This window comes from Nannospalax galili, unplaced genomic scaffold (assembly GCF_000622305.1).
Source record: "Nannospalax galili isolate Female #2095 unplaced genomic scaffold, S.galili_v1.0 scaffold290, whole genome shotgun sequence".
NCBI lineage: Eukaryota > Metazoa > Chordata > Mammalia > Rodentia > Spalacidae > Nannospalax > Nannospalax galili.
In genome coordinates this window covers 960,187-980,854 of record NW_008331486.1, presented here as the reverse complement: position 1 = coordinate 980,854, position 20,668 = coordinate 960,187, and the positions used below count along the sequence as shown (strand labels likewise).

Below are 20,668 nucleotides of genomic sequence, written 5' to 3'. Positions count from 1 at the left end.
TTATTTTGATATATCACAGTGAAAGATTTATCGTCCTCTTTTTTTTTTTTTTTTTTTTTTTTTTTTTAAAAAAAAAAAAAAAAAAAAAAAAAAAAATTCATCTCTGATTAAAACTGTCTCATTCCCACAGAACAATAGCTGGCTCCTCATCCTTTATCTCTAGTGCTGAATGCTATGCATGCCTCTTTATATGGTTCTTCTATTTGTGATACATGAGATGTTTCTGTTTTGCTTTACTAATCTTTTCTGCACTGAACATGAGTTATTTTTATAATTAAAAATTCATTAAAATTATTATCAGAATGATTCTGGACTAAGAAGCTCTGCTATTCTCTAGATAATGGTCTCACCTTGATCTCAGTTGGTTCCTAGGCTGACAGCTCTCAGAACTAGATGTGAAGCCTCTCCCATCTTCCCTGGAACTTGCTGTCCGGACTTCCAATCCCTGCCAGCTCAGTCTCTTCCCATCTTTAAGTCTCAGTTGCTTTCTTTTCCCCTCAAACGCTTGTCTTACGTCAACTCCCACAACAAACGTGACATCTGTGCTTTCCCTGGCTCCTGCTCCTGCTAACTTCTGGAGCATGGGTGTCTGCATAGTAAAGCTAGCTAGTTCAGGGCTGCCCCTAAAACCCAGAGCCCAGGAAAAAGAGGATTACCTGCTGGCTAAATAGGAAACAGGAGGTGCAGAGAGCAGCAGCAGTAGTGGCAGCACCAATTCAAGCTTGTCAGGCCAGGTCTTTTTGCTATATGTCCTTAAAGCACCAAGTCATCTCCTCCATGGCACCTACCCAAGTCCCGTTACTTAGGTGCCGCTTCCTCCTTGGTTTTGTGTTTCACATCTGTTTTGTTTATCACACTGTACCTCCAGTGCCTAGCTCCATGCTTTGGAATATGCTTGGGACTCATTAATCAGATGCTGAATAAACTGAAGCTGAAGGCCTTGCAGCAGGGACATTAATTACTCAGTACTTGGGCACTACTATGGACCACAGTTCTTTCTGAGGCATTAGTATTTAGGTACCAACATGCAAACTTGGAGGACAGAAACTCTATTCACTGAAACTTCTGTTACACAGCATGAAAATACTTAACAGAGACACAGTCTCTACTCTTAAACATCCAAGATTCACTTTTCTTTTATGCAAGTAACATCTTACTGAACACAGGAGGCAGGACAAGATGTGGATTCAGCTTCAGAGCTTAGAGCCACTTCTACTGTTAGCTGACTCCTATCAGAAGGCTTTCTGATCATCTTCACACAAACAGGTACTTTTACCCTCAAGATTAAATCAAAATTCAAACCCCTAATCTATTTAAAACTATTTCAGAGAAAAAAAAACCAAACTCCTGGGATAAGTCTGGGTTTGTAATTTAGGTAAAGCAAGTTTATGTTCCACTGTAATCAGCACAGAGGGTCAGGGTTAGCACTGCTCTGGAAGTTTGAGCATATGGCTCCTCACCTATATGTGCACAGAAAAGCCTTACGATGAAACACTGCAAATGGTTCAGAGGGCTCTTGGACCCACAAGACTAGCTGAAGCCCTCAGTTAAGAAACTTCAAATTAGGGAAATAGTGGAGACTTGGTACATGGCAGCTACCTCCATTTAAAAAACAACAACAAAAAAAACATTTATTTTTTCACTTCTGGGGAGGGGGTTCACATGCACATATGCCATGCCTTAAATGTGGAAGTCAGAGGACAACTTGTGGGAACTGGTTCTCTACTTCCACCATGTGGGTTCTGGGGATTGAACTCGTATCATCAGGCCTGGCAGCAAATGCCTTTACCTGCCAAGTCATCTAAATGGTCTCCAGTTTGGTGTTTTGGTACAAGCACCAATTCAGTCCTAAATACCTCTACTTGGGGAACAGGACAAAGCACTCTCAAAATATGCTACCTGTTCTGGTGAAGTTGGTCCCATCAGCCTCTGGAGATGACAGGGGTATCAGGCCCATGAGGATAAAGAATGAGAATGGCAACCAATCTTGGTGCCAGTGAGGTAGAGCCTGCTCTGCTTTGTGGGTATGATAACACAGTTGCAGTCCTAGCTTGGCAGATGACTTACTGTGTAACAGAGGCAAGCTTCTTCATTTGTGGAAATGCTAACAATGCTTCTGAGAGTGTAAGAGGATCTCATAATATAAAAAATGCATGTTCAGTGCTCAGAATACTAGCACAGAGTCTTTTCAATAAACAGGAGTCATTGCTTGTTGACATTATTATCTGGCAACCTATCCTGAATTAGAAACAGACCAACTTCCCTAATACCTACTGTACACAGTGAACCATTTAAAGTCCATTTTACATAGAAAAGCATGTAATCAGACTGCCCTTTGGAAAAGGAGAGGTTTCCAGACCACTTTAAGAAAGTGTCGCAAAGGTCAGAGGGCCACAGGATGTTAGTAGCTCTGTATGACCAGATTGAAGCATGCATGGTGTGTGGGTGACTGAGTGGATGGTAGAAGATAAGAAGAGGTCTGATGGGGCTGGAGAGATGGCTCAGCGGTTAAGAACACTGGTTATTCTTGCAGAAGACCTAGGTTCAAATCCCAGCACCCACATGGCAGCTAACAACTGTCTGTAACTCCAGTCCTAGGGGATCCGACAGCCTCTTCTGACCTCTGCAGGCATTGCACAACACGGGTGGCAAAAAAATAAAAAAATAAAAAATAAATAAATAAAATACTGTATCAGCAATGGAAACAATTTTCTATCTTGGGTCACTGACTCACAAAGGGGGAGAAATTGAGGGATAGGTAAGTGAGCCTTGATATATGCTAAGTTTTAGGTTAAGAGCTTGAGCTCTAATTCCTCAAGAGATAAAATACTTCAATCCCATAATCAGCTCACTCTAAGGACAAAGAAGAGAGAAAGAAGTTAAAAGCCCAAGAAAAGACAGAAAGAGAAAGCAGCAAAGAAGGACAGGTACAGGAAAGATTTAGAGACAGTAAAGATTTGTGGGCCCAAAGAACATAAACCTTTCTGAGCAACACAGCCACCTTGTGGCCAGTTCAGATATTGCCACACCAACTGAATTGTCATGGCACTTTTGCAGTAACAGGCACCTAAGGTGTGGAAGCTATGGAAAGGAAGAGGCAGAAGGCCCCAGGTACGACAGGCTTCCTGTCACTGTCCCATCAGTACCACTTGGGTAAGCCACTTGACTTCTACCAATTCCACACTTAGTATGCTCTACCTGATAGGGTGCTATGAGGAAGAAAGAAGATGCTCGTAAAAACTAACAATGCATATATCAGAAGTCACAGCATTTTCAGTGTTAAACGACAGGAACAGCACAGGCATTTGTTTTCAAGACATGTTTTTCTAGGCACATGAGGCAAAATATTCTTAACTCTCACATTAATCAGGAAGTACAGCTGAGTAAACTAACCAAAATTTAAAGCAATTTAAAAATAATAGAACAGGATGTCAATGAATGACACAGCCAAACTTTCCTTTGTAAATTCCACATACACCAAAAGTTCAAAAGCTATCCTCACCATCCACTGATCACAAATTCCCTTTTCCAGGTCTAAAGGGGACTCTAAAACCACAGATCGTTATGTCTGCTTGCTGTGCTGCCTTAGGCCTCCTCTCAATGCAGGCCACAAGGCTCATGATGCACTTGATAATGATTAAATTATTACTGTGAACTATCACTATGCCAGTAACTTGGAACTGTCGCCTCTGTCTTCCTTAATACTGCTCAGTGTTTAGTACAGCTGCAAGACTGAATTATCGCTAACGTGCACATGCTTTATTTTCATCTTTTAGCAGAAAAGTCCGATTCTCTCATGGCCTGATGAAACTGTTGGCTTTCCATGCTGAATGAATTTCAACAAAAATTAGTCTTGGGGGTTGGAGAGATGGCTCAGCATCTAAGAGCACTGGCTGCTCTTGCAGAGGACCCACATGGTTGGCTAACAACTGTTTGTGACTCCAGTGCCAGAGATCCCTCACCCTCTTCTGGCCTTACAGTCAGTGCATGCATGTAGGCAAAATACTCATACACATAAAATAAAAATTAAAAAAATGAGTTTCACTTAAATTATGTGCATATATATCCAAAATATACCCCAAACATGCAAAATTCTCCAGGGCTAGCATTTCCTTCTCAAGCTGGAAGCTATTTTTAAGCCTTATCCAAATCTTTGTAAAAGTCTAAGTGAAAACTCAATAGTGTATCCAACCAGCCAACCAACAAAGCAACCAAGTATTTGTATGTTAGATGTTGTTCTCGGTATTAAGGACTCGGTAGTAGACAAGAGCCAGTTTCTTCTCTGCTATTAAGACTATTTCAGTGAGGACAGATGGAAGTTATGGGTATGAAGGGTTGGAGAGAGCTAGATACCATCAATAGTGAAGACCTCTCTGGTATCTGAGGCAAAGACTTATGAAGTGGATGAAGTGGCAGTGGAGCCACATGGACAGCTAGGACAAGTGTATTCTAAGCAGAAAGAGTAACTAGCGCAGACCAGGGGACAGGGATAGGAGGTGCAGGCAGGACCATGGGACATGCTTGGTGTATGTCTGAGAACACAAGGTGATCAGGGGGTCTGGGGTAGGAAGAAAGGAAAAAGTAGTACAAGATGGAATCAGAGAAGCTGTCGAGATCAGAGCCCTATACATGACTGTGGGAACCTTGAAGCCTTGGTAGGCAATTCTGAGACCTATGCAAGATGTTCTTAAAAGAATTTTAAGCAAGGGAGAAATGGGATGGAAAAAAGGGACAGAGAAGGCCACTGTAGAAATAGGAAATGATGAGCCGGGTGTGGTGGCGTACACCTTTAGTCCCAGCACTTGGGAGGCAGAGGTAGGCGGATCTCTGTGAGTTCAAGGCCAGTCTGGTCTACATAGTGAGTTCCAGGACAGCTGGGGCTATAGGGAGACACTGTCTCAAAAAGACCAAAAAAAAAAAAAAAAAAAAAAAGGAAATGATGGTAAGATTAGGATGTTAGTGGTAAAGACGTGGTGAGAGTCAGGGCATACTTTAATGACAGGCTGGGTTGTGAAGTATAAAGATAAAGATTTGAGCAAGAAGAATCAAAGGTGGTGGCAATGTTTTTGTCCTGGGCCCCTCGGTACCACTACCTGAGATGGGAGCACCAAAAGAGGCAGGTTGAGTGGAAGGGTTCTGAGCAGAGAAGAGGCCTTCTCATGTGAGAAGAGGAGGTAAAAGAATGAGTCTAAGAGTCTCAGAACTTGCTTGGCTCTTTGCAAATCCATTTTCCATCAATGTGTTACTGTTCAAAATTGCCTGATATCTGTTTGAAAAAACAGAGATGAACTAATTATGGCAGTAGCCACCATTTCTTGAACCACTGCTAATTTCCAGGCACTCTGTACACTGTAGTTAATTTATACATAATAGTATTTAACCAGGGCCCCTGGCACACTGCAAACAATCATTAGCTGTTAGCCATAATATCTGGAAAATATGTAACATTTAAATTTAAATAGAAGCTTTAATGGCTATTTCAGTGTCTAAAAGTTGTCTTTCCTTCTGCTTTCAAACGCCCCAGATCATTTAATGCCGTGATTTCTTTAGTCCTTAGATGTTGTTTCACTGTCCCTTTAACAAACAAGGAAGCCGCTCCAAAGCCCTAGCCATGCATCTTAAAGGCCCACCCACATCACACCCAGCAGTAAAACCTGCTAACTATTTGCTAGTCCAGGTAGCTCTGAGTATGAACTTGTCAGTTTAGCCAGACTAATTCTGAGCTACTTTGTTTCAGGCAGTTACACATTTACATTTCTGTTTTCATTCAGGTATCTCAACATTTTCTGGATTATAAATTATCTCATTTTTTCATATGTTAAAATGATGGTCTATGTTAGCCAGTTTGACATTTAACCAAACCTCCATTATTTTACAGATTAAAAAAAAAATGGAGCTTTAAAGAGGGCTGAAATAGCTCTAAGTTCAGATCTCTTTGAGTCCAAGTTCCTGCTCTTCTTTGTAGTTACTGAGACTAACCTAACATACCTGCCTTGACACACTACCCTACCTATAGTCTGGAGTCACATAAGGTGAACACCATAGTCTATTATACTTTAAAGACTCTAAATACATTTTTATTCTGTACTCCCTGCCTTATACTGAAATTCCAAATTATAATCCCTTCAATTATGTTTTCTCCTTAAAAACACAAATTTATTAAGACATGAGTAAAATAAGATCATTTTGTAACACTTCAGAGAACAGTAAAAGTCACAAATACTGTATGAAATCCCGATTATGAGGTGGTCTCCCTATGTTATTACTTTCATTTTAGAGAATTTCTGATCACAGCAACAAATGTTAAAGGACAGCATGGCAGAAATCATGGAAGCTGAACTCTAGTCCCAGCCAGCTGTATATCTAAAGGCCTAAAACTTTTATTTTGTTTTGATAAAATTAAGTAATATATACTTCTACAGTTCTGAGGGAAGGAGTTAATGAGTTTCAAGTCACAAGATATAATGCAGTTATCCCTGAGGATTCTTTGGGAACTGGTTCCAGGACCCCTCTCATATAACAAACTCAGAGGATGCCCAGTCCCTTATATCACGTACTGTAGTATTTGCATCCTATCACACATAGCGAAATGCTCACTAGATTACAAACAATATCTAAATATAAATGCAGTATATTAGTTGTTGTATTATACTGCTTAAGTAATAATGACAAAGTACACATGTATTTTCCCCTGAATATCTTCAATCCACAATTGGTTGAATCCATTGACATGAAACACACAAATACAAAGGGCCAACTGTATATGAAAGCTCTGAAAAGAGATAGTTAAGAAATAGACAACACAAAAGCAGGCACCAGTTACTATACAGGTTGTTCATCCTTAATCCAAAATTGTGAAATGGTTAAAAAATCTGACTTTTCTTTTTTTGATTTTGCAGAGTTGATCAGGTTGGCCTGGAGTTTACTATGTAGCCCAGGAAGGCCTCAAACTAATGATTCTCTTGCCTCAGCCTCCTGAATGCCAAGACGAGAGGCGTATACCACCAAGATCAGTAAATCTGAAACTTTTTGAATACTGACGTGACATCTGACTCCATGTGATGTATCACAGTCAAAACATAGGCACACTAAAAATACTATACTATAATTACCTTCAGGCTGTGTATATATGAAGATTATATATGAAGAATATGCTTTAATCCCAACACTGGGGACGCAGAGGCAGGCGGATCTCTGAGTTCCAGGCCAGCCTGGTCTACATAGTGAGTTCCAGGCCAGCTGGGGCTACAGGGAGACCCTGTCTCAAAAAGACCAAAAAGTATGAATTTGGGATGTAAACCTGAGCTCTAACACCAGGCTATCTCATTATGTATACATATACATAACAATAAATATAAATGAATAAAAATACAATAAAAATAACACGTAAAAATAAAATAAATGAAATAAAAATAGCTACAATGCAGGGCTGGAGAGATGGACCTGGGTTCGGTTCCCAGTACCCACATGGCAGCTACAAACCGTCCTTAACTCCAGTTCCAGGGGAATCCAAAGCCCTCTTCTGACCTCCGCAGCATTGCATGACACGGGTGCACTCACATACATGCAGGCAATACACTCATACATGTAAAATAAAAATAATAAAATATTTAAAAAAAATAGCTACAATGCCACCCCCCAAAAATCCCACAAACAAAAAAACCCTGACAAAATACAACAAAAAGCCTCTAATATTTCTCAAATAGTTCTTTCTGGTAGCAAACATTTGGGATAAGGGACACTCAATCTCTATTATCATTTATATATTTTGAGCAAATATTTCATCAGGAAATTTGAGACATTAACTGAAATCCAAAATCAATTAATGCAAACATTATTTTACCTTCATGTTGCAAGCTAATTCCATTAGTTTCTTTGCATTTTCTTCTGAGCGGTATCTTTTAGGAAGCTGAACCCTGAAAAACTTCAAGGCCCCTTCAAAATCTGTCAATAGCAGGTCATCCTTGGAAGTCTTGAAGAAAGCAAAAAATACAACCATATGTAGCAAAAAAGTTTGTTATGATGGATATACAAGAAATATTTATAATCCCAACAAGTTTAAAAACTCCCAGGAGACACTTCTTAGATTTTTTTGTTTGTTTTTTTTGGTCTTTTTGAGACAGAGTCTCCCTGTAGCCACAGCTAGCCTGGAACTCTCTATGTAGATCAGGCTGGCCTTGACCTCACAGAGATCTACCTGCTTCTGCCTCTGGAATTAAAGGTGTGTGCTACCACACCTGGCTGATACTTCTTGGTCTTTGCAGAGTAGCTTATACATATTCAGTCAGTAGAAACGGTGGAGGGCAACGACCACTTAGAATGAGAATGGGAACTAAAGACACAGCAGGTGCTGAAAAGGGACACCAGACACTTCAGCTCAGGAAGGGACATATACCTTTAGTAATCCAAGGGCGACGTTAAAAATGACACTTATTCCCTGAAAGAGAAAATACAAAAAGACCATTTTCAGTATCTGTATCTGTTCTGTTATCTTCATAATTCTAGAGAAATTATGAAAACTTAAAGGAAATGGATTACCTTAGAATTATCTTGGAAAATACAAACTTCAGAGTCATCACTGTAAAGGTATTTAAAGTAAATCCAATCTCTAGTTTCCTCAGAGAAGATCTTTTCTAGCCCTATTCCTATATCCAAAATGAATGTTTTTTCCAAAACAGTCCATGATCCCTGTCATAAAATTGTTACCTATCAGTATGGCAATCCCACATCTCCTCAGATTACTCTCAAATGTCTGTTGCTTCATCTAACCAATATGGGAATTGTGGGGTAAAGAACAATGAGGGAAAGTATTTTCACTAATCTGCAAATTAATCTGTTGAGGTATCTGGACTGCAGTTTCGATAACTAGTATTCTCCTAAGGTATTCTGGGATAACTCATTAAAAAGTTTATGTAATCATTTTTGGTTCTGATTACTTGGTGATGGATAAGTTCCATTAAGATGTGCCAATGTGCTGGCATCAGAGCTGAGAATCACAGTGTGGTGCATGTGCTGTGTGTTTTTTATTGAATTATAGAATTGGCTTTTTCCTGTTAAATCTTACTCTGGGATATGTGGATGACAGGCATGTAAAAGAAAATTAAACTGCATGCCCTCTCAGCCATCACAAGGTTTTATGTTTCTCAGTGAGCCTTTAAGGAAGACTTGTGAGGTGACTCTTGTGTGTTGTTAATTGTAAATATATGATAGCTTATGAAAACCACACAGTTATTTGTACAACAATGTTAATAATAAGAGATTTAAAACTAAAAAAAAAAAGTTTATGTAACTCCCTTAGCACCCACCTGGACCATAAGTAACACTACTTAACAGATGGTCACTTATGATAGTGAAAAACAGCAACAGACTACATGGCGGCAAGTAAAGATAATGTTATATGGTAGTATTGACTTTGATAATGAACTTTATAATATTTTAGGTTAGACAGTAACACATTCCTTATGGCATGTCTGCCTGCTTGCCTACCTTCCTTCCTTGTGGATTTGTGATATTTGTGTATGTGTACATTTATAGTGGTCAGAGGTTGATGTTGGGTATTGTCCTCAGTTGCCTTCCACCTTATTTATTTCATTTTATTTTTGTTGGTCTTTTTGAGACAGGGTCTCCTTGTAGCCCCAGCTTGCCTGCAACTCACTATGTAGACCAGGCTGACCTTGATCTCACAGAGATTCACCTGCCTCTGCCTCCAGAGTGCTGGAATTAAAGGTGTACACCACCACGACTGGCTCTACTTTATTTTTGAAAGGAGATCACCAATTGGATAGACCCGTGTCCAGAAAGCCCCAGGGATCTTCCTGTATCTACCCTCCCCAGCACTGGAGTTAAAAACTCCATGGGTGCCACCATACCCAGCTTTTATGTGCATGTTGGGGATCTGAACTCAGGTCCTCATGTTTGCATGGTAAGGACTTTTTCAACTGAACCATCTCCCTAACATCTCTTTATGCATTTTTGGATGCTCTCAATATAAATAGAATGGATAGTATAGATGTGTATCTATATATACTGAAGTATATGAAATGAGTAAGGATAACAAACAGTAATTACATTTTTCAATATACAACTAGAACCATAATATATAATATTCCAAGCAGAAAAATGTAATATCCTATATAGAAATTATGCACATACACATGAACACAACAGGTAAAAGAATACACGCCAAAATGCTACAAGTAATAAAATTTTAGCAAAAGTGAGACTATTTTCAAAATGTTTTATATTTCTAAATTTTTTGTAATAAGCACATTATTTTGTAATTAGTTTTCTCTTTTATTTCTTAAAAGACATACATACCTCTCAAACCTCAAACTATGTCATGACAAAGGCTGTCTTTAACATTGCCTTGTTTCTTTTTAGTAATGATGTTTTATTTTTGGCAAATCCTATCTAGCCTTAAGAACATCTTCCTTATAGCTGGGATGGTGATATAGCCAGGTTCTGGCTAACCTGTGGCTATGCTGAGTGGAGCTCCAGGAAGGTCTTTCTTTTTAAAGAAGAATGGAGGCAGGGCGAGAGTGTTGTAATCTCTAATTTTTAAATCTTAGCATTCAGGAGACCCTCAACAAACAAACAGAATCTCTTAAAAGGGGAGAGAAAGGGGCCAGTCTTTGCCCCCAACCCAAATACAGACATGAAGGCTGTAGCTTAGTTCTGTATAAAATCAGGGTACTGTCAATATTCCGCCTTCCTCGGATGAGAGGTAATTTCACTTAGTCACTGTTATGCAGTCAAACAGAGTATTAACTAGTCTAAATGTTCAGTTTGTCTTTTAGCAGAGAACATCTCTATCAAGAACGAGCAGGGTACTGGCCTTAGGAAGAGCCACGTTAGCCCAGATTGGATAGCACCAAAATAAAACAGTGGGATACGTGTGTGACAGAGCTGACACTGAAGTACACTGCAAACAGAAGTCAAAATGGCCTGATACATACCTCACATAAGAGCAAGTCGATGATATGGAAAACCATGTAGAGAGGGAATTTTGCAGTGAAAAGTGTTAGAAACCACTGGGAGGCATACATGTGTGCTTCAAGGCTGATATCCAGGAAGTGGTTGTACAGGTCAGGAATGTACTCCTGAAAGAGCAGAGTAATTAGTTCTAGGCACATATGCAGCTATCCTCTTCTCTCCCAGGAGCCTCATAAATCTGCCACAACAGACCAAAAAAGTCAAATACTTGTGTTTTTCTAAAAATCTTTGAACTGCTCAGAACACTTATCTGGTACTAAGGCTGGCACAGACTAATCTAAAGAAAGAGGAATCCCCAGAACAATGAGAAGAATCTGGAAAGTCAGTTTTTATTTCCGAGTTATGAAATGTTTTGAAAAAGTCCATTTCACTTTGTTTTGGGACTCCTAAGCAGGCAACGTTACAGCCTTAGTGAGGCTTCCTGCCTGAGTTTGCTGTAGAAAAGGCCCTGACTAATCACTTGCTCTTTAGGTTGTTTATAAGACTGAAAACCCAGCTCAAACACTTAATTTTGGCATCCCCATCATAGTGAGAAATGAAAGAAGTAAAAGCCACTGTTCTCCACTCTTCCTCTCACTAGCCCTATGTTTTTTTTTGTTCAAACCAGTAGAGTTCCCTTACCTGCATGAGGCGCTCCAACTGGTAAAACTTGCAATGTAAATCTTCAAAATTTTGCTTGAAAAGTTCCCTGAGACCATAGTCAAACATGATCTTGACCAGAACACTGAATGCCTGTTCTTCAGGCATCTGGAACAGATAGGCAATGGAGGCGTGGAATCAAAATACATACACCAGTCACCTTAGTATTTAAAGCTTGTCCTACTGTCTCCTAAAGAAATGGAGTGGTGTACAGAAGCTCTCATGTTCTGTTTAATATAATTCATTCACTCAGCCAAGAAATGTTTGAAGAGGCCTACTTTGTGCTAGCACTGCCTCCCCCACAGTGAGAGTATAGTAACTGCAATACGAACTAGGTAGAAGGATTGGTGAGCACAGGAGAAGACAGCACGGCTCGTACTTCCTGCAAGGAGTCAAGAACCTGCCCAAACTGCTTTCCTTTCTTAGCCTATCATTGCCAAAAACATAGCTTCTTGGGTTGGAGAAACAGCTCAGCAGTTAAGACCACTTGCTGCTCTTGCAGAGGACCTGTGTTTGTTTCCCAGCACCCACATGGAAGTTTACAAACCATCTGTAACTCCAGTTCCTGAAGAATCCAATGTTTTTTTTCTAGACACTGAGGGCACTTGTATGTGATGCATATGAGCTCATGCAGGCACATATAAATACACACAAGTAAAAAAGCAAATACATTTTTTAAAAAACCAAAACAGATTGTTATACATTCTTAGGTCTGTGTTATTACTTAAAGTATTACACTAACAGTGATGATAAAAGTGCTCCAAAACCCTCCTTTATTTGTCTACGAATGCTATCCAATTTTATGGTATGTACAGCTTCCCTGGCTTTATGGAACATTTCTCCAAGAACCTGGACATATTTCTAGATTTCAGAACACAAGAAAATCACTGCCAATGTTATTTAAGGCTTGGTGTGACTGTAGCAAGCTTTCAAAAAAGTCAGGAATGTGGGCGAGCTTCTGTAGCACCCGACGATGGAGGTGGACAGAACACAGTGAGAACAAGGTAAAGTTAAAGAGCAGTACCGAAACAGCACAGCAGATTATTACTGGAAACGAGAAGACAGAAAGTGGGTTTTTTTCCCTTCTTTTTCTTCCCTACCTATAACATAACCTTTAAAAAATGGCTTAAAACCCTCCCAAGACTTGCTGCCCTCTCAAGAGAAAACATGCAGATTTGACCGTGGCTTCCATGGCTCCCTAGCTGGCCCTTATTTTCCTCTCCAGCTCCTTTCTTCTCTCCTCCAGACCTCACACTCCAATGATGCTGCCCCCTTTAAATCTGTACATTTGGAGTTCCCCAGCTTCTATATACCGTACCACCCCTTTGCCAGCAATGCTCTACTCTGCACTTCTGTGCTTTCGTAATATTTCCACGGCAACATAAAAAGGGAAAAGTTAAATGACAATGAAAAACGCAAAAGAGAGTGACAGTCTTTGTTTGTCAGGGCTTTGTGAAGGTCATCTCCAGGAAGAGCCTATCAGCTGAGTAAGGCTCTCTGCTATAGTCCTGCAACGTTCATCCTATATCATGCTCACGGCACCACTAAAGCTCATGAAGACATGCCTGCACAGTTATCTGCTAGGAGCAGGCATCCAAGCCTGCTGAGCCATCTCTCCAGCCTACGTGCAACATTTTATAAGACAATTTTACCTAATTAAAAAAACCCAGTGGCTTGAAATAAAGGCAAGTAGGGTGATTTAGATTAAAGGTGTAATGACAAATGACAAGCAAATGCAATGTCTGATCTCCACTGGACCTAAAGGCTATAATGGAATATAAGGGGTCAGAGATACCTCAGTGGTAAAGCACCTGCCTAGTACGTGAGTTCTTGCATTCAATCACCAGCACTGCAGAAAACAAAAACGAGGGCTGGAGAGATGGCTCAGAGGTTAAGAATGACTTCTCTTGCAGAGGACCTGGGTTCGATTACCAGCATCCACATGGTGGCTAACAACCGTCCATAACACCAGTTCCAGGGGATCTGACGCCCTCTTTTGATCTCTATGGGCATTACAGAATATGGGTACACTTACATACATGTAGCCAATACACTCACACACATAAAATAAAAATGATAAATACTTTTAGGGGCTGGAGAGACGGCTCAGTAGTTAAGAGCACTGGCTGCTCTTGCAGAGGACCTGGGTTCAATTCCCAGCACCACATGGAGGCTACAAACCGTCCTTAACTCCAGTTCCAGGGGAATCCGAAGCCCTCTTCTGACCTCTGCAGCATTGCACGACACAGGTGCACTCACATACATGCAGGCAATACACTCATACACATAAAATAAAAAAATATAAAAAAGTTAAATGCTGCACGTTCTTAATTTGTCTATTCATTTTCTTGTAAGGTAAAAGTCTGTAGCAAGAGCACCACCCAGGTGGTGTCAGCAGTTTCTGAGTGTCATGCTAGAGAGCAAAAGTGAATTGAACAGGGTCCTCATCCACATGGTGCAAAGCTAGCCAGCTACCTGCCTGCTCCAAGCAGATAACTAACTGTGCGGGCATGTCTTCATGAGCTTTAGTGGTGCCGTGAGCATGATATAGGATGAACGTTGCAGGACTATAGCAGAGAGCCTTACTCAGCTGATAGGCTCTTCCTGGAGATGACCTTCACAAAGCCCTGACAAACAAAGACTGTCACTCTCTTTTGCGTTTTTCATTGTCATTTAACTTTTCCCTTTTTATGTTGCCGTGGAAATATTACGAAAGCACAGAAGTGCAGAGTAGAGCATTGCTGGCAAAGGGGTGGTACGGTATATAGAAGCTGGGGAACTCCAAATGTACAGATTTAAAGGGGGCAGCATCATTGGAGTGTGAGGTCTGGAGGAGAGAAGAAAGGAGCTGGAGAGGAAAATAAGGGAAATATTTAAAAAATAAAAATAATGCTTTCAAAAAAAGAAAACAAAAACAAACACACAAAGCATACAGGGGTGGGAGGGGGACACTGGGCAGACTGTGTGCCAGGCACTGAGCCAACGTGGGATGTGATCACGAGGTCAGGGTTATGATGGAGAATGCCCCTGTCCTTACCAGATACATGCTCAAACATTTTTGAGGAAAGCATCTCAATGTTTGCTACTACCCTTAGAAAATAATTTCAGAATTTTTTTTCCTAATAAAAAATAAATTGTATATAGAACGAGAAAAGAAGGACAAAGATAAATTGGTGTAGAAAATAGCTGCAAGTTAGATGAAGACTAAACACGGCTGTGCACCTTGACATTTTTGACATCTCTATGTATTAAAATTTTTTCTTAAATATTTTTATTTTTATCATTTTTATTTTATGCATACGAGTGTACTGCCTGCATGCATGTGAGTTGTGCAATGCCTGTGGAAGTCAGAGGAGGGCATCAAACTCCCTGGAACTGGAGTTATGGACAATTGTTAGCCGCCATGTGGGTGCTGGGACTCAAACCTGGGTCCTCTGCAAGAGAAGTCAGTGCTCTTATGTGCTGAGCCATTTAAGGGGTCTGAGAGACAGTTAAAAGCACTGGCTGCTCTTCCAGAGCACCTAGGTTTGATTCCTAGCACCTACATGACCTCTAACAACTGCCCCTAGTTCCACTTCTAGGGGATCCAACCCCTTCTCCTAACCTCTCCAGGATTTACATGACATAGGTGCACTTATATACAGGCAGGCAAAACACTAATAATACAAAAATAATAAATCAAAAAAAATTTTAATTAAAAAAAAGCATTGGAGAGTAAAGGTCTTTGTTAAATAATGTATGAATAAGTTATACTAAAGAAGCCTTGTTTTCTTCTCAGCATAGAAATCCCTGAACTGGTATTAATGACAGTGACTACTTTACAGACAAATGTCCCTAAGGGTCAACCAATAATGAAGTCAATCCAATCTTCTGAGGAAAAAAAAGGAAACCTAACCTTTTACCTATCAGTTTTCAACATTGCCATTTTTCCCTCATCAAGTTTCTCTTTCACTATGACATTAAAGGTTTCCAGATATAGATGTTAAAATTTATGCCCAAGAGTCTGGCCAAGCCCAATTTAAAACCATGTTTAAGCCTAAGGCAGGCCATGTGTAAGTCCTAATGGTGACCCGATTACTCACGTGGAGAAGCAGCACAGCAGCAAGAAAAGACTGGCCCTGGCAATAGCCGATCTCTTCATCATATACAGAATAAGCCTGGGGTGGGGAAAGAAATCAACAAGTTGTTTAAATGAATGCAACACTCATGGGCCGTCCTTGTTCTCTAGGACCTTGAAGACAGGGATCTAAAGGATGCCACCCAAGCCTCAATGGAGCATTTTGATGGTCAAAGAATGATACCAACACATCTCTCCAATCTCAATGTCTTCTTCACAATAAGAGGAACGGTCACCACACTACTTCTTGTGACCAGAGTGGAGAATGTTAATCAAAAACCACTTGAACACTAAAACAGATTCTAACAGCTCCTTGTCACTGCTCATGTTGTGCCTACAGCATGTTCTTTTCTACCTAGACAATGCACTCTTCTTTAAGCCCCCAAATATTCCAATTCACCCAGAATTAACCCCTCTTCTCTGAAACTCTGCAGTATGTGGCACACATGAATGGCTACCAAAGCACTCACCATAATTGCATTTTCTTTCTTTCTTTTTTTAAAATTTTATTTTATGTGTATAAGGGTATTGCCTGCATCTAAGTGAGTGCACCCATGTTGTGCAATGCTGCAGAGGTCAGAAGAGGGCTTCAGATTCCCCTGGAACTGGAGTTAAGGATGGTTCACAGCCACCATGTGGGTGCTGGGAACCTGGGTCCTCTGCAAGAACAGTCAGTGCTCTTAACCACTGAGCCGTCTCTCCAGCCCCCATACTACATTTTCAATGTCCATCTTCTCCACTGAACTCAAGAAGTCCTGAGGGCTGGGATGCTGTCCTTCTCAACTAGGTACCCACTAACATCGTTATTCTTACTTAATTTTCTTTCTGGAGGAAAGGCTTTTGGAGAAGACACTAAAATACAATTCCTTCCATAATGCCAGAGGTAACATTTCTGATAAGAGTGATTACTCTAAAATAATTTGTGGCTTCCTCTGGAAATCTTATTTTTACTTTTCTTGGCAACAGATGGCCAATGTCTCTCTCCCATGAATATTATCTTGAATAGAATATGGACATCTAATATTCCCCATCTAAGACCCCACTCTAGCTATTTTTCAGAGCTCTGTTTACTTATGATTAGTATTAGTAGTTCTCATGTAAACTGTGGGGAATTACCATAGATTAAAGATGCTATTCCCTATATGAAAGATTTATTTCTTATGAAGCTTTCTTTATTTTCCTACCTTTGTATGCCAAGGTTCCTGTGTCCTAAGAACATAATTTAAAATTGGGTCTATTTAGAATTTTGTCTTTTTGGAACATGTAACACCAGTTATTGTCAGACAATAGCTTAATTTATGGACAGGTTTTATTAGCCTTTAAAAATAGATATAGGAGGCTGGAGAGATGGTTTAGCAGCTCAGAGCACTGGCTGCTCTTGCAGAGGACCTGGATTCGATTCCCAGCACCCACATGGTAGCCAGCAACTGTCATCCGCAACTCCCATTCCAAGGAATCCACTGCCTTCTGACCTCCATGGGCACTGCATGACATGTTGCACTTACATGCATGCAGGAAATACACTCCTATATACGTAAAATAAAAATAGTAAATAAAATATTAAAAAATAAAAATAACGTATCATTCCCACACCGAAGGACATTTGGAGAACACAAATTTGACCTGATATGTGCTCTCTCTCTCTCCTCTCTCACATATATACAGATAATACATGAAATTGGGCAAGGAGTAATAAGCGGGGTACATCTAGGGGAAAGGGTCTAAATATGATCAAAATAAATTGTATAAATTCACCAAAAACAGATATAATCATGTCTTCATAAATTCAGGTCAAATTCAGTTTAATCTTGTTAAACTTCCCGTCTCATCAGAGCTCGTGTGACAGATGAGAAACAAGTATACTTTTTCTAAGGTAAGATAAAAGTGAGGGTTTCAGAAGCGATGTGTTTAAGATGCCATGAGGCACCACTTTCTACCTCTTAAGTTAATAAAATAAATGTTAGGGCCAATATTGTTTAAAACTACCACTAATAATTGCTGAAAGCTCTTTGCAAAGTATTTTGTTAGTATTTTTGAAGGTATCAATCAGTAGTTTATCAGTTATAGAGTAAGAGGTTTGAATTGTCAGTTTTCATGGATCTAGTGACATTATTTTTACTATTAGATGAGAATAAACACACTATCAGTATTGTAGTGTGACCTTCCTATCCCATCCAGTCTTCTTATGGAAAATGCTCAAAACAGTGAAAATAGATCAATGGAATCTCCATAAGTAGAGCATGGAGGGGAGCATATTATTCAGTCTGGTGAGAGACTGAATGAATGAAAACAGGTATGAAAGTACATGATGTATTTGGAGCGTTTGGTGTGCAAGGCACAAGGGTTCATAATGAAGAATGGGGAAGACAAGTCATTCATTAGTTCACACACAATTAATGATCATCTATTATATGACTAACAGTGTACCAAGTACTACAGAGGCTAGTATATATAAAAGTGACTCCTGTACTTGAGAACTTCAGTCCAGTGGGGGCATTAGACAGCTCAATCAAGCCATGTACTGTGACAAGTTCATTTGGAGAAGCAGGAGTAAGTAAAAAGTCAGGATCTATTACGAATCATTACCAATGCTCCAATAAGGAATCTAGGAGCAGAAAAATGAATTAAGGGGTTTTTATTTCATTCTATTGTGTTATGATGCAGTACTGACCACTATTTATTAAACTCTTTTCACTGCACTAATCAGCTTCTGTATGTGCTAGAAATTTTTCACAATAAACATGCTTTTTGTTCCTACTACCAACAGATTTTGACATAGATACTAACTGGCTTCTGGGAATTTAGATCCCTTGGGGATAATAAGAGCTGGAGCAACTGCCAAATGAACACCTAGGGAAGGCCTCTGTTGTGGGGCCAGCAGTGTGAGACAACAAACACGCCGTGGGGAGGCTGAGAGAGGTCAGAGTATGTCCAGGAGGGGAGAGAGTCAAAGTGGAGAGCTGCAGCGATACCAGACAGGAGTAGGAGGCAGTGGGAACTGACTGCTGGAGCAACCACAAACTACAACTCGGTGTTTTTCTTTTTCTTTAAAGATTTAGTTTTATGTACGTGAGTGCACTGCCTCCATATATGTATGTTCAGTGTGTGCCTGGTACTCTTGGAGGCCCAAAGAGGCTGTTGGATCTCCGGGAACAGGAGTTATAGATGGTTGTGAGCTGTCATGTGGGTGCTGACATTGGAACTTCAGTCCTCTGCAAGCACAGTACATGCTCGTAATCATCTCTCCAGCCCTGTTATTATTTCCTGTTTTTTGATGAGTCTAAAATTGGGTTACCTTGGTTTTAGATTCTCTTTTGTCTTCTCTATCCTTTTTGCCAATCTTTAAATTTTTTTAAATTTATATATTTTTATTTTATGAGTATGAGTGTTTTGCCTGCATGTAGGTAAGTGTACTGTGTGTGCCAACGCCCAGAGGCCAGAAGAGGGTGCTGAATCCCTGGAACTGGAGTTATAGCTGGTTGTTAGCAGTCACATGGGTGCTGGGAACCAAACCCAGGTACTCGGCAAGAGTGGTTAGTGGTCTTAACCATTGAGTCATCTCTCCATTCCCCGCCTCCCCCCGCAAACTTGAACGTCAAATACAAATTACACTTTGTAACCAGCATGGAACACATTTCTATTCCTACCATTTGGAAAGTGGAGGCAAGAGGATTAGGAGTTTAAGGCCAGCCCCTTATATATACTAAGCTTAAGGACAGCCTGGGCAACATGAGACCCTGCCTCAAAACAAAACAAACAAACACCCACACAAAACTTAAAGGAAGTCGAAATCAAACAAAAAACCCGTATTACACTTTGTAGTTGTCTAACATAATTACAAAGAACCAGACCATCATCCAGAATGGAACCTTTTTATATTTTGATAGGAACTACCTTGCATATTTTGTATAAAGAATCTTGTCCATCTCCTCCTGTATCCTTGAAGTAGTCATGAGCTGGGAATGTTCGGTTAATATCCCTGGTGATAGCACTGTCTTGGGGAGATTCCTGTGGAAAGAAGGAAAGAAGGGGCTCAGGGGTGTTAGTAGTATAAATACCTGTTGGAGTTTGTGGTGGTTTGAATGGGAATGACCCCCATAGGCTCCAAGTATTCAGCCATTTTTGTCCCCAGTTGGTGGTGCTGCTTTGGGAAGTTTTAGGTGTGGCCATGCTGGAGGAAGCATGTTGCTGGAGGCGGGTCTAGGGAGTTCTTAAGCCTTGCTGGATCCCCAGTTGCTCTCTGCTTCCTGTGCCTGCTTGCAGATGTGAGAGCTTAGCTTCTGCTCCTACTCCAGCCACCTCTGCTGCCACACCTCCCCACCATGATGGATTCTTGCCCCTTCGGAACTATAAGCTAAATAAACTCTTCCTTTTATAAGTTCCCTTGGTCACAGTGTTTCTATCACAGCAATAGAAAATACAAGGTTTATATAGAAAGGTCCCATTGTTTACATCCTTTAGGTGCTCTAAGGACAAACACATTTTTTATCGCCTCTTCAGGAACTAATCACTCAAGCAAATGTAATGAGTGTGGGTAAGAGAGAACAGAAGTCACTTATTTTATGTACCTCATGCTATACTCCCTAAATACTGCAAAGTGCAGCCAGTGACCTTTCTATTGTATGAAGGCAAATATGCTACTAAAAGTTGATTTCTCACAAAAAGATACTCAAGTTGACCTCAAAGTAAAAGGTAAAGTGTCCCTAATAGAAAAACTGAGTACAAAAGCAATTAAATCAATTAATGATTTGTCAGCATGAATCTCATGTGCCCATTCTCAAATGGAAAGGCAAGTCCCTTAATTGGAGTTTTCCTAGGTGTAAAATGGCATAAGAATGCACGCAGCACTTAACTCACTATGAAGCAAGACTACCAATGGCAACAGATTCAAATATGCTATGAGAACCTCTTTTTCCCCCA

At 40.2% G+C, this 20,668-nt stretch overlaps 1 protein-coding gene across 5 annotated transcripts in view; it reads right to left on the bottom strand.

Annotated features, from left to right (window-relative positions):
- Positions 1-20,668, bottom strand: part of Rabgap1 (RAB GTPase activating protein 1) — a 166,620-nt gene that overhangs the window by 12,502 nt on the left and 133,450 nt on the right. For all 5 annotated transcript variants that reach the window (XM_008824430.3, XM_008824420.3, XM_029559439.1 and 2 more), the window contains 6 exons: positions 19,643-19,756; positions 15,714-15,788; positions 11,614-11,739; positions 10,956-11,099; positions 8,396-8,437; positions 7,844-7,972 (listed from right to left, as the gene is read on the bottom strand). In XM_008824430.3, coding sequence (XP_008822652.1) covers positions 7,844-7,972; positions 8,396-8,437; positions 10,956-11,099; positions 11,614-11,739; positions 15,714-15,788; positions 19,643-19,756 — 630 coding nt within the window. The remainder of the gene's footprint in view (positions 1-7,843; positions 7,973-8,395; positions 8,438-10,955; positions 11,100-11,613; positions 11,740-15,713; positions 15,789-19,642; positions 19,757-20,668) is intronic.